This window comes from Nylanderia fulva, unplaced genomic scaffold (assembly GCF_048542155.1).
Source record: "Nylanderia fulva isolate GAGA-0341 unplaced genomic scaffold, ASM4854215v1 Scaffold16, whole genome shotgun sequence".
Classification (NCBI taxonomy): Eukaryota; Metazoa; Arthropoda; class Insecta; order Hymenoptera; family Formicidae; genus Nylanderia; species Nylanderia fulva.
In genome coordinates this window covers 1,801,186-1,814,996 of record NW_028189835.1, presented here as the reverse complement: position 1 = coordinate 1,814,996, position 13,811 = coordinate 1,801,186, and the positions used below count along the sequence as shown (strand labels likewise).

General features: G+C 34.5%; 4 protein-coding genes across 4 annotated transcripts in view; 1 reads left to right on the top strand and 3 right to left on the bottom strand.

Annotated features, from left to right (window-relative positions):
* LOC114940402 (uncharacterized) overlaps window positions 1-4,910 on the bottom strand; it is a 93,897-nt gene extending 88,987 nt beyond the window's left edge. Inside the window, exon 1 of the mRNA XM_029315072.2 lies at window positions 2,997-4,910. The gene's annotated coding sequence lies outside the window, so the exon portion shown is untranslated. The remainder of the gene's footprint in view (window positions 1-2,996) is intronic.
* Window positions 4,911-4,979: 69 nt separating this feature from the next.
* Window positions 4,980-8,097, bottom strand: LOC146723923 (uncharacterized). Its single transcript, XM_085480918.1, has 4 exons — window positions 8,092-8,097; window positions 7,625-7,690; window positions 6,806-7,057; window positions 4,980-5,343 (listed from the first exon to the last, which is right to left on the bottom strand). Exons 1-4 carry the CDS (start codon window positions 8,095-8,097, stop codon window positions 5,293-5,295), a joined length of 375 nt encoding a protein of 124 aa, XP_085337044.1. The 3' UTR covers window positions 4,980-5,292.
* Window positions 8,098-10,045: 1,948 nt separating this feature from the next.
* Window positions 10,046-11,470, top strand: LOC114940283 (mitochondrial import inner membrane translocase subunit Tim17-B). The gene is made up of 2 exons (XM_029314872.2): window positions 10,046-10,230; window positions 10,692-11,470. The coding sequence occupies exon 2, from the start codon at window positions 10,703-10,705 to the stop codon at window positions 11,099-11,101; it is 399 nt and encodes a 132-aa protein (XP_029170705.2). The 5' UTR covers window positions 10,046-10,230; window positions 10,692-10,702; the 3' UTR covers window positions 11,102-11,470.
* Window positions 11,471-11,480: 10 nt separating this feature from the next.
* On the bottom strand, window positions 11,481-12,221 carry LOC114940284 (uncharacterized). Its single transcript, XM_085480928.1, has 2 exons — window positions 11,954-12,221; window positions 11,481-11,837 (listed from the first exon to the last, which is right to left on the bottom strand). Exons 1-2 carry the CDS (start codon window positions 12,074-12,076, stop codon window positions 11,613-11,615), a joined length of 348 nt encoding a protein of 115 aa, XP_085337054.1. The 5' UTR covers window positions 12,077-12,221; the 3' UTR covers window positions 11,481-11,612.
* Between the last annotated feature and the right edge of the window lie 1,590 nt (window positions 12,222-13,811).

The window sequence follows — 13,811 nt, the reverse complement described above, 5'->3', positions numbered from 1 at the left end:
ATTAGTGTATCTTCTATGAAAAGATACTTTGAAAAATATCAGAGAAAATTCCTTGTTATTTTAACATTTTATATTCGTGGATACGAATGCATAGTTATATTCTTATTTCCTATTATTTGTTTTTCATTTTTCTTTGTCGATGTTGACGCACACAATTTCACAATTATATTTCATACCGTTTCAATTGTTCAAAATCGTAATGTTGCTGTCTGATGACATCGTCGAGGTACATCTTAAGCACCAGACTTTTCTTAATAAATTTTTCTCAGGGAAACAAGAATGTTTGTATAGTATGTCGTAAAAGGTGTCGAGAAGATGATCCCACCAAATGACTATCATCTGTCTTCCCGGAAAGTAAATCACCATATTATTTTCTCTCAGATAATGACATAATCTATGTCGTTACACTAAATCATGTCATTTACAAGAAATCTCGATGAATATTAAATATTTATTATTATTATCGGCTTTTTTCAAAATTATTAAATTAATTATACATGTATTTCTGCCACGGGAAAAAGATGCTCGACTGACGTGATAGAATCTCACTCGGACGAGAGATACATGTCAATCATCTTGGTATAAATAAAATTGTTAGTATTAGCTTTAAACGTAAATTCATATTTCGTCAGAGTACAGATATATCTATATTAAATCCTTTTTAACCAATAAATTTCTTGCCGCTCGCAATAAATTTAAATAATCTGCTTTCTCGCAATAAAAATTTTAAAGCAGTTCAATATCTATATATTTACTTTTAAATAAGCGTTTAAAAGCTTTATTTGGCAAAGGATACATAATACCATGGGAATAAATGTAAAACGCGAGATAGCTATTAATTTAATAAATTTCTCTTGTACATATACGCAGATTGAGGAAATATTGTCGTTTATTAATGCTTTCAGTTGTCTTTATACATATATACATATATACATATATACAGGGTGAATATTATATACCGGAACACCTGAATATCTCGAAAACAAAGCGTTGTATAAAAAAATGTTAAATACAAAAGTTGTAGGGTTTAAAAAGATCTATTTTATGATATTAACAGTTTGACCTGAAGTTGCGTCATAAAGATCAGGTCAAGGTCACAATGATTTTTTTTAATGGATATCCCCATTTTTTATTGTATATTCTTATAGCTTATCTCGAGAGCTTTCCAAAACACTATACTTAAGTATTTTTTCGTTAAGTACTTTTCGAGTTAAGAGGCTTCAAAGTTACGCTCTTTAGCATTAGCGCGCGTGGATACCGTAGTGACGAGCACGAACGCGCGTAAGGCTGATGGCCTAAACAAACGTAAACGCAAGGGCAGCTCTCGTTTACCGCGCTTGTGTTTACGTTTTTCTCTGCCTTAGCTTACGTCTACGCCACGACAATTACGTCGCGTTCTCTGCCATCAGCCTAACAAACAAGAATTCAAGAATCGCGCGCGTTTAGGCAGAGATTCACTCTGGTTTAGATACGTCGTAAATGGTTTACCCAAGTTGGCTCTATTTTTTCTAATCTACGTTGAAAATTAAAGTTATTACTATCCTATTAATTCTTGTTTGTTTTAATTTGCAAAAATGTTACATCTCTCAGAACAAGAACGCATATCGCTTTTGATGATGAGAGGATGGGGAGATAGATTAAGATCTTACACTGACGTTAAAAATCTTTTCAATTACACTTTCCGAAATGCAGATAATGGCATATCAAGATCTACAGTTCATAGAACCATTAGGCGTTTCGAGCAAACAGGAAGTGCAAAAAATCGTCCCAAACCTGGTAGGCCAATATCGGTAACAAGTCCGGAGACATCACTAGATGTTTTATTATCTGTCATCGAAAACCCACATGACTCAAGTCGAAGAGTAGCTCTGCAACATGATATTAGTCAGGGATCTGTACTTAAGATATTAAAAGCAAATAAATTCCACCCTTTTAAGGTTCATTTAGTACAAGAACTAAATGAGGATGACTTTGATAGGCGTAGTATAGCGGTAAGTACTTAACGAAAAAATACTTAAGTATAGTGTTTTGGAAAGCTCTCGAGATAAGCTATAAGAATATACAATAAAAAATGGGGATATCCATTAAAAAAAATCATTGTGACCTTGACCTGATCTTTATGACGCAACTTCAGGTCAAACTGTTAATATCATAAAATAGATCTTTTTAAACCCTACAACTTTTGTATTTAACATTTTTTTATACAACGCTTTGTTTTCGAGATATTCAGGTGTTCCGGTATATAATATTCACCCTGTATATATATATATATATATATATATATATATATATATACACATATAGCGAAATAAAAATATTTTTTTAAACGTCCTGGTAATCTAGCTATCTCGGAATATGAGTTTATTGCACGATTATTGGATAAAAATGAGCGAGAGGTCGATTGAAGGAAAAATTCTAAGAGCTGTAGCAAGATGAAATTGTACGCGACGTATTATAGTATTTATTGTAAAAGAATCTTTTGTTCTGAATTTTCGAAGAGATCTCTTAAATAAGAAAAATTCATACTTAATTATTATCGGTTATTAGGTACTTACCTATTTCTTTCTTTTTTTTTTATTTTACGTGATAGTATTTATTTGCTACGTAAAATGTCTTTGATATGATAATATGAAAGCATTAAAGTATTAATGCTCATAAATAATGTTCGTAATACTTTGATATTTTGAAAGTAAGTTTATAAAAAGATAAAGTTTTCTATCTTAAATTATTCATTAATTTTTTTAAAGAATATTCTTATTTATATTCTTTTAGCAAAGACACATTTTAAATAACAGTCATTATGCAAATAACACATCGCTACGGTTTTCCTTAACAATAATAATCAATTAATAATCCTGAATAAAATATTATAATGAAAGAATCTTTTGTTCTAAAAATTGAGATCTCTTCAAAAATAAAACCTTACTAGGTACTTATTTCCCTCTTACAATTTCACGCGCTAAAATTTCCATTCCGATCGCAGCGTCGAGACATACCTTTTGCTATTCCTCACGATGCTCCGCCAGATTGTTGTCTCATCGTTCGACGGTATCTTCCGATACCGATTCGCACAGATGGCCTTGCACACGCAAGTAAGTGCGACCTGGCACGAAGAGTGGTGAACAACTCGAGCGATTCGAGGAGACACTCAGCCGCGGGTATCACCGCACGAAAGATACCTTTGAGTTCCCCGTGTATTTTCCTCTTCTCCTTCTTCCTCCTCTTCTTCTTCTTCTTCTTCGATCAAACACACTCACACACACTGCGCGCACACGCGACCACCCGGCCTCGTCCTTCAGGAAACGGTACCGTACCAGGGGCACAGGGTTGCACCACCCTCGGTACCGGGTCTTCTCGAGGCTCTACTGCCGAAAATCTCTTTCCACGTCGTTGGGGTCACATACATGCCACAGAAGATCTCGGGGATCGATGCCGTTTCGAAACGATGACCTCCTGCGACGACATATCAGCGAGGATCGCGAGTCTTCTCTCGTGACGTGTCTCGCCTGGGACACTTCAATTTCGCGGATGACATCGTCGTAGTGATTTCCTTGGTCGGGTGGACCTGAATCTCCCGCGTAAACTTAAACGGAAGTACGTCGCGTTCGGACGCATCGCCGAATCGCGGGGGTTTTGGGCTTTTCCTGCTGAAGATATGAGGACTTGAAGTCAACGGATTCGAGCCTCGCCGACCCCGTCGAGGACTAAATACGGATCCTCGCGGGTGTCCATGTCCGTGTCGCAGTCTCTCGTCATGCCACCCCAGGACGTTTCCTCCTCGTCACCTCAGGACGCTCTTCTTCTGGCTCTTCGTCGAGTTCGCCGGACCCGCGTTACCAGAATCATGCTTCCATTCTACGCGCGTTTGTCGGTCGCCAGTTGATTATTTTCTCTCCCCAAAGCACGCACGACTCGAGCGGCTCCGTGAATCAGCTCCTGGTTGCATCCTTTGTCGAGAACGGACACGCGTCTCTCATACTTTCTGTGCCAGTTAACTTTGCTCTGTGTGTCTTTGAGAGTGTGCTCTCTCTCTTGCAGTGAAATATCAATACTCTCGGTGGTAACGGAACGAGCCGAGCTGAAGGAGGTAGAACCGGAGCTGAAAAGCAGAATCTCGCCGTTTGATCGCACTCCGATACTTTTGTCACTTGGAAATCACTTTATGGTTCTCCTCACCCTCGTCTGGCCCAACACTCGATATTTTCACTCGATATTTTTTTCCTCACCTTTGTTTACACGTGTGACACGCGAAGAAAACGAGAGAAAAGATCACCTATTTTTTTTAATCGAAAAAATTACCCTTTCGTTACTAAAAAAAATATATTTAAATTCAAACGCGAGTCGAGGGAAAAAAACATAGATCGAGAAAGAAGAAATAAGGAAGATGAGGGGACCGTCTGACCAAACTCTCGATATCTTCACTCGATATTTTTTTCCTCACCTTTGTTTACATGTGTGACAGGCGAAGAAAATGAGAGAAAAGATCACCTATTTTTTTTAATCGAAAAAATTACCCTTTTCTTACTAAAAAAATATATTTAAATTCAAACGCGAGTCGAAGGAAAAAAGCATAGATCGAGAAAGAAGAAATAAGAAAGATGAGGGGACCGTCTGACCAAACTCTCGATATCTTCACTCGATATTTTTTTCCTCACCTTTGTTTACATATGTGACAGGCGAAGAAAACGAGAGAAAAGATCACCTATTTTTTTTAATCGAAAAAATTACCCTTTCGTTACTAAAAAAATATATTTAAATTCAAACGCGAGTCGAGGGAAAAAAACATAGATCGAGAAAGAAGAAATAAGGAAGATGAGGGGACCGTCTGACCAAACTCTCGATATCTTCACTCGATATTTTTTTCCTCACCTTTGTTTACACGTGTGACACGCGAAGAAAACGAGAGAAAAGATCACCTATTTTTTTTAATCGAAAAAATTACCCTTTCGTTACTAAAAAAATATATTTAAATTCAAACGCGAGTCGAGGGAAAAAAACATAGATCGAGAAAGAAGAAATAAGGAAGATGAGGGGACCGTCTGACCAAACTCTCGATATCTTCACTCGATATTTTTTTCCTCGCCTTTGTTTACATGTGTGATAGGCGAAGAAAATGAGAGAAAAGATCACCTATTTTTTTTAATCGAAAAAATTACCCTTTTGTTACTAAAAAAAATATTTAAATTCAAACGCGAGTCGAGGGAAAAAAACATAAATCGAGAAAGAAGAAATAAAGAAGATGAGGGGACCGTCTGACCAAACTCTCGATATCTTCACTCGATATGTTTTTCCTCACCTTTGTTTACACGTGTGACACGCGAAGAAAACGAGAGAAAAGATCACCTATTTTTTTTAATCGAAAAAATTACCCTTTCGTTACTAAAAAAATATATTTAAATTCAAACGCGAGTCGAGGGAAAAAAGCATAGATCGAGAAAGAAGAAGTAAGGAAGGTGGGGAAAAAGAAGATGAGTGCGTGGTGCATATCGATCTCTTCAAAGAATGTTTCATTATTCGACGGCATCAAAGAGAGAGCACTCCGAGGAATTTCGATCATTATATATAGACCGGAAATTTCTAATAAATTCTCCCGAGTTTCCTTCTCTTTATTGTAGCAAACTCGCCAAACGAGCCGCGCGAATCATGAATTACTGATGCGTTTGCATATCGACTGTGCGCGAAACGAAACGTTGTGTATTTTTGGAAACTCCCGACTATTGCGTGCAGAACTTCTTGCTATGCACAATGGAATACTTAAGCGAGGGTGTGTGTGTGTGTGTGTGTGTGTGTGTGTGTGTTTGTGTAAGTCTCACCTCGTAGTTATTCAAATCCCCACTACGCTTCCTTTCGACGATGTGTGTATATCTTTGATTATTATAGCTCGCATTTTCATGTCCGATATAGTTTGATTGTCTATAAGATAAAGATTACCCTTGCGGTAAATAATTAGTAGAACTAGCCACTGGATTATGCCAACAATTGGCGTTCTCCCTTATATAATATGCATTCCATAGGGTAAAGAAACCTCGAGAATATCAAGCAAATGTACATACATATATACTTCGCTTGAGGAATTAAGTTCTATCAGACTCGCGATATAAAGTCGAATAAGTTGCGAAAGTCGAGCGGGGTCTCTCTCTTTCGCTCGGCGAAGAACCGACCGGAAATACGCGAAGAAAAGGCGGAGGGGAGGGTGTGAAAATTTGCACGCTTCGACGTCAGGTCGCGGACAAGCTGACGAAAGCAACTGTCACGGTTTCTGCACAACGAACAACTGCATGGCCGAGAGCTTTCTATCAATTCCGGCCTGTCGACTGTTGAAAATAAACGCGCAAATATTCGCGCCTATATTTCGGCGGATGAACATAGGGGTGCCAGAAGAGTGAAAGATCGGCGGATGTGTAAAGGCGCGAACATCCGGGACTGGATATTGTTTTACAATACGGCCATTATTGTATAGATTATCGGTGACCACGGGATACGTAATCACGCACATGCGATATTATATCGCGCGATTAAGGATTAAAACGAAATATTATTCGTAATTACGATTTTCGGGTTCTAGAAGAGGAAGGATCCGCATAATCTCGATTTTCTTCGAATAATTTTTCTTGTAAAAAAAGAGAAGAAAATTTAAAGAAAAAAATATTCATATCTTGTAAAACAAGATAGCAATTTTTATTCTTTTCTCTTGTTTTCTTTATTTAATTTAAAAATCTTAATTTATAATTCGGATCGATAATTCATAATTTAAATCAATTGTAATTCTCTCTTTCCTTCTTCGCTTTTGTTCGTCTTCATTTACCATTATTGTTTGCCGATTTCGATTAGGTCCGCCGTAGATTCTTTTCTTCTCGAAGATCACGCGAAGAAATATAGGAGTCTGCTCTTCTCTTTGCTTTCTATTCTTTATCACTTTGATTTCTTTTCGATGATATTCGCAATCTTCACGATTCGCACAAGGATGAGCTTTTCTCTTCCATTTCAATTTTTCCTTTTTTTTCGACGAAACAGAATTATTCACGTTGCACCTTATATAAGATATTTGCACCCCGCTCTAGATTTGGGAAAAAACACAGACTGTTACATCTCAAGATTTCGCTTGAGATACCCCGATCTTTGGGATATTATTGATGTTCTCTCTCTCTCAATTTTTTTTTCTCTCTCTCTCTCTCAAATATAATCCCTCTTCCCCATCTTTTCCGCGCGCGTACCCTTACTTCGAACTATCACTCTAAATTCCGATTTTTTTTTTTAATCACAAAACCCTCCCTTATCACTCGCTAACTCTCCTTCGCCTCGCTATTTCGCGCACTCTCGTATCGCGGCAAAAATGCACGAAATGCATCATCCCTCCGCAAATTCCCTCTTACCCCCTTTCTTTCGCGATTATCACCATCCCCACCGCCATATCGCCCACCACCGATTTTATTCGCCAGCGGACGAGTCTGCCATCCTCAAGCCGAGATGGAGACAGACGCGAGAGCAGAGAGAAAGAGAGCGAGAAAGAAACGCGCGCACACCTACACTTTACCTATACACGCACGAGAGAAGATAGAGAGCAAAAGAGAGAGAGAGAGAGAGAGAAAAGAGGGAGAGATCCACTCGCAGGAAGTGTGCTTACGGCACGAAGTCGCGCGCTCCACTGAGCTATCAACGGGCATGCGTCCGCGTAGTAACCGGTAGCCCGCTACGGGCTTTCCCCGTCGTTTTTCCAACCCCCGCGCGTCTTCGCGGCGCGGCCACCTCTTCCGAGAGCAGCACCCGTCCCTCCCCTTCCACCCCCTGCTCGCCACCCCCGTGCTTCGAACCCGCGTCGGAGCGTGCGCGCGCGTTCACCTGCGTGCGGGATGCAACAGATGCACCGGACGCGAAGTCCCCCGACCCGGGGGCGCGGTGCATGCATGCATGTATGCATGTATGTATGTATGCCTGCGTGCTCTGCACAGTTACGGAACGGTCGAGAGCCCGTTACACAATCGAACGTAACGAGGAATAAAAAAAAATAAAAAGCAACGGGGGAGAGACATCGATTTATCGTATAGCTCGGTTATCTTTAGAAGATAGCGAACCGCGTCCGAGTCGCTGTACCTCCATGTATACTCTCTAGTTGTTGTGTATCAGAAACTGATTCTTTTTCCTTTCGAAAAAAATTTACTGACGTCATTAAACGCAGAGAATTTTCTTCCCTTTCTCTTCCGGTATCTTGGAGATATAATTATAGTGTCGTTAAACGCAGATTTATATACATATAATTTTTGTATTTCGTTATTTATAGAAACTAATACTTGAGATGTTACTATGATACATATTCATAAATTGTTATATAAAGTTTGATGTGGAATGTATTAATGTAATGCACCCATATGCATATAATATATATATGTATATATATTTATATTTATATTTAAATATGTATAAAAGCCTTATTGTATTTATAAAATGTTAATTGCGTATCAATTTCCGGTAACGAAAACGTTACTGATAATCAGATAACATTTAATAAACAATAAGACATAATGTTGTTTATTGCAATTGTGTATAATTACACATTGTAATCAATTATACTTACGGAAGCGTATCAGTTTTATTATTCCGCATAATGTAAATATCTTTTGATAAACACAAGTAGCCTAACGAAACAGTTATATCATATGACAAAAGAATTTAATGTATTCTTATATATTTTCTGGATAATATCTCGCTGATGCGAATATTTTGTTAGATTATTTTTTTTATTTTCTGAAACATCGATGATTACGACGAGATGTAATAATTATGATATCATCATGTAAATGTAGAACAAATTAATATATTAATTATGAGTTAATTTATAGTAATATCTACATACATATTATAAATTTGTCTATATATAAGAGATACCCAGTTTTCAAAAACTAGGCCAACTTATAAAGATACATCTTTTTTTTTATTATAATTATAAATAATTATAAAATGTTTCATAATAGATATAAGTTTTCTGTACAAATATAAGTAAATTGAATGATTTTATCTCTATATTAGATTGATCGAAAATTTTTTTGTTTTTGCTTTCTGTTCTTTAAATATAAGATCTTAATAAACTTTTTAATGATACAAATTTTTTATTTTATTAAGACTTTATTTCAAGTACAAGAACAAAATAAATTTTTTTTACCAGAAAAAATACACACACACACATTTTGATAATAATCTAATATATCTTTCTGTATTTTATAACTCGTAATAATATTAGCTATTATATACATTTATATATATATATATAATTTTTTTGTAAATAAATTTATGTACATATATTAAATATATATTTTTATGTATATATTAAATATATATATATTTTATGTATATATTAAAAGAATAATTTATTTGCAATTCAAGAAATGATTGCATTCAAAATTCTTTCATATTTAAAATGTCAATTAATCGGAGAGAGGTGAGGAAATTATTTCGTTTATATAGCGCATATTTACATAAACGAATATAGTGCTGTAAATTCGCTCGTAAAGCTTTCACGTCGAATAAGATGAGCGCGAATGATTTTATGTTGGAAACTTAATTTTACGACATGTGGTGAGATTTACATCGCAAGATATACTTGTCAATATGTGTAGATAATCGTTTGCGATGAAATCATATCCGAAGGATAATCCATGTTTATTCACACACGGCACGGGTTTGAATTTTGAATTTGAAATATATCGACATGTGTCATCGACATATCGCATATCGCATGCTACGATCTCTATTATATTTACTATCGATAAAATACCGTTATCAGTTGGTTTAAAATTATACGTAAATAACTGGAAAATCTTACATGTTGATTGTTGGCAACGTAAAAATACATTAATTAACTTAAAAATAGAATTATAAAATATATATAAATTTAATACATAGATAGATAAATATAAAACTAGATAGCATATATTACATATAAAAAAAATGTTTTTTGAAGTGTTTATGACCTAATTAAAAATATACATATAATGTATATATGAGATATATAAAATATTTCTATTTATTATATGACACTTGGCTTGTGTCTGATGTCACATTGACGGCAATTTCGACAAATCTCAATTGAAAGAAGGATCTGTCGATGCTGTCGTGAAGAGGTTATGTTCTCCCGGAATGTCACGCCATTCATTCTGCTCATTTAGGCGAAGCGGCGTGTTGAATTTTTGCGCATCGGCTCGAACTCGGATCGATTATACGGTATCGAATTATACGGTAAATGTCAAAATAAATTGTTTTATTCTCGAGGATATGATTTGATATGTAATGAAATTTCGAAAGATGTTATTTGTGCCTTAGTTTCAAAACGAGGTGAAACGTTGCTCTAACCTTACTTATCGTATATGTATAACTATAACTTTTGCAATTATTTAACAAGATATAAATACTCTTACATAATGAATTATATTAAATCCATTTTTTTACATAAAATATCGGTATGTATATTTCATATTTTTGAAGTTAATTTCGAAGTGAACTGTTTATATATAATTAAAGTAAAGAAATGCGAATGTGAAGTAATAATTTTGCTACAATTCTCTAAAATTTATTCTTGCTTAATTAAAATCATGTTATTTTGCCATAATTATGATAAATCATTACGTATATGTAATAATTGTTTCTTCCGTAACTTTAAACCTTCTCCGTTACTTTATACTTCTATTATTTTTTAATAGATCTCTGTAAAATGGAAGAATATGCAAGAGAACCATGCCCCTGGCGAATAGTAGACGATTGTGGTGGTGCCTTTACAATGGGTGTCATAGGTGGAGCAATCTTTCAAAGCATCAAAGGTTTCCGTAATGCACCAAGTGGTTGGAAGCAGCGTTTTACAGGCAGTGTTGTGGCAATCAGACAACGAGCACCCATAATTGCGGGAAATTTTGCTGTCTGGGGTGGGATGTTCTCTACGATTGATTGCACACTAGTTCACTTTAGAGGAGGAAAGGAAGATCCTTATAATTCTATTATCAGCGGGGCTGCAACTGGTGGAATTTTAGCTGCGAGAAATGGGCTACCAGCAATGGTGGGCAGTGCAATCATCGGTGGAGTATTATTGGCTCTGATAGAAGGTGTAGGAATTTGATTCACACGTCTCTCTGCCGAACAGTTCAAACCACCAACGCTGGTTGAAGATCCATCGCAATTTGGCACACCTCCGCAAGGCTATCCATCATATGATCAACTAAAGTGTTTAGACTTATTTTAAATTAGAATGAAATGTTCAAGTATAATATTTTTTCCAACAATATTTTACAATAGAATATTGAGTGTCTCCTTTTGTCAGTGTTAAATTTGTATACAGTCTAGAGATTTTGGACTAGAGATCAAACAATATTTTGTTTTCTTATTTATCTGTATTTTTCTTTGAACCTTTTAAGATTTACCAAACATTGTATTTGTGTAAAGATATATCCTGTAAATACTTATAAAATATATATAACAAGAAACAATATATGCACACATCTTTTTCATGTATTTTATTATAAAATTATTGATTAATACTTTACATTTGTATAAAATATATACATAAGGTATAATTTACTTTTCAGGGCATTAATATACTGTAATTAGTAATAAATCTAAATTTAAATATATTAAGGGGATGACAAGAAATCAAGTTCATCGTCTTCAAACTCTTCAAATTCATTTAGAGATGGTGCTACGGATAAATCTAATTTTTGTTGCATTAAATCGTTTCGATCCTCAGTTCCTGGCTCAGTCTTCATACAGTCTTTTTTTATTGGCACATCTGGCAATATATTTTCTTGCTTTAGACACTTAGGCCGAAGTAGAGAATTTCTCAAATGTAATCGCTCGACCTACAAAATTATTTTAAAAATGTTTTTCTTATATGTTCGTCTTATTTATATATCAGTATTACAAATTAGAGCGTTTCATTATATTTATATATCTACATTTTTCTCTGCAGATATACCTGTAAGGCGAGTATTTGTTTTTCAATCTTCGATAATATGTCAGTTAAAAATTGCTTTTGTTTCATTAATCGTTCACGATATATCGCCATTTCGGTTGGAGAGATTCGTGTTTCTTTATTCATTGTTGCAGATTTCTCGACTGCTTCTCACGTATCACATCACTTAGCAGAATAAACGAAAATTGTGTTTAGCAGCATACAATATATGTTAACCGTTCAATTATTTTCAGTCGGAGCGAACTAGAGTCTCTACATTTGTAGAAATACAACGCAGACGTCGAGTGAACCATTATTTCTGATTGGTGCATTACTTGTAGATCTACCAATCAGAACACATCATTCTCGAGTTACCATATTTACTGGTTTTGTCCATATTTAAGATTTTGTACAGTGAGGTAAATCTCTTATTATATTTAATAACATTGCTGTTATACGGAAAAATGTTATTTAATCATTTTTATTAGATTACAGATAATATAACAATTATTAAAAGCAGTAGCAGAAATAACGAAGTAAAAATGCAGTCAAGGGTTATGTTATGTCTTACTCATCAAGAGACTCTTCCTTTATCGTATGTAAGCGACATCTAAGGCAAAACCGCCAATTTCAGTGTATATGACACGGTCGATATACAGATGTGTACGTGTGTGTGTATTTATATATATATATAGTTTCTATACATATTATATATATAAATAATATAGAAAATAATATATATCATCCTAATATCTTTATTGCTGAAGCTACGGACGATAATATAAATATATAATGAAATGAAAAAAAAAGACATATACATATATATTTTAAAAATATATACATATACATTAAAAAAAAATATATATATATATATTTAAAAATATACATATATATATATATATATATGTATATATAATATTTTATGATAAAAAATAAATTAAAAATTTTGTCGAGACATTTTAAGTTTATTGAGACATAAATAAAGAGCATCACAATTAATACAATAATATTTTATTCTTTCTACAGAGATCTACATGGTATTATAGGCTATAATGACACTTTAATATAGTAGGAATGTTTTTAGGTACAGAGCAAATGGACCACCATTTATGTAATTCACATAAATATGTACGATTGTGCTAATTTGTATCTGTTTAAACGTGCGAATTAATTTGAATAGGACGCGAATTTTCATGATAGTTTCGCTGCAGTTACATTGCCTTTAAATTCTTGTTGGTAATGAGGACTTATTATAAATATTCCGTTTTCTGGAACTTTAGTGAGAATTATCGATTTTATTGGCCCATATAGTCTTTGTGTAGAATATTATTTACATTATTAAGTACATGCACACAACTCGTCTTGGGCGGGAATTGGATCGAGAGAAAAAGAGAGAGAGAGAGAGAGAGAGAGAGAGATCTATAGTCATTATATAGATTATCTCCGTTAAACGATTACTTGCGAGATCTTGTGATTATCAAAGATATTTCTATCTACTATTGCGTTATCGCGCATCAAGATAAATGTTATAAAGACAGATTGACCTAATTTGGCGCTTTAAGATTTACCGAAATTATTTCCTATCCCACGAATAATTCAATAGAATAATAATCAATTATAAATTATTTTATTATATAAATCCTTTTCTGTAAATTCAGAATCAAGTTGGCGCAATATATTCTTTATTATATTTCTCCGACAGCGATATTTTAACATTTCAACACTTAGGGATTTTTTCATTATATTTAAAACTACTATGAACATTTCACAGTAAGATAAAGTTAACTCTTCCAGTATTAGATTGAATATAGAAGTCTTTTTTCGTTATTTTTTATTCTTAGTTTAGTTTTGAAAATTATGAAGATCCGTGAGAAATATGTAT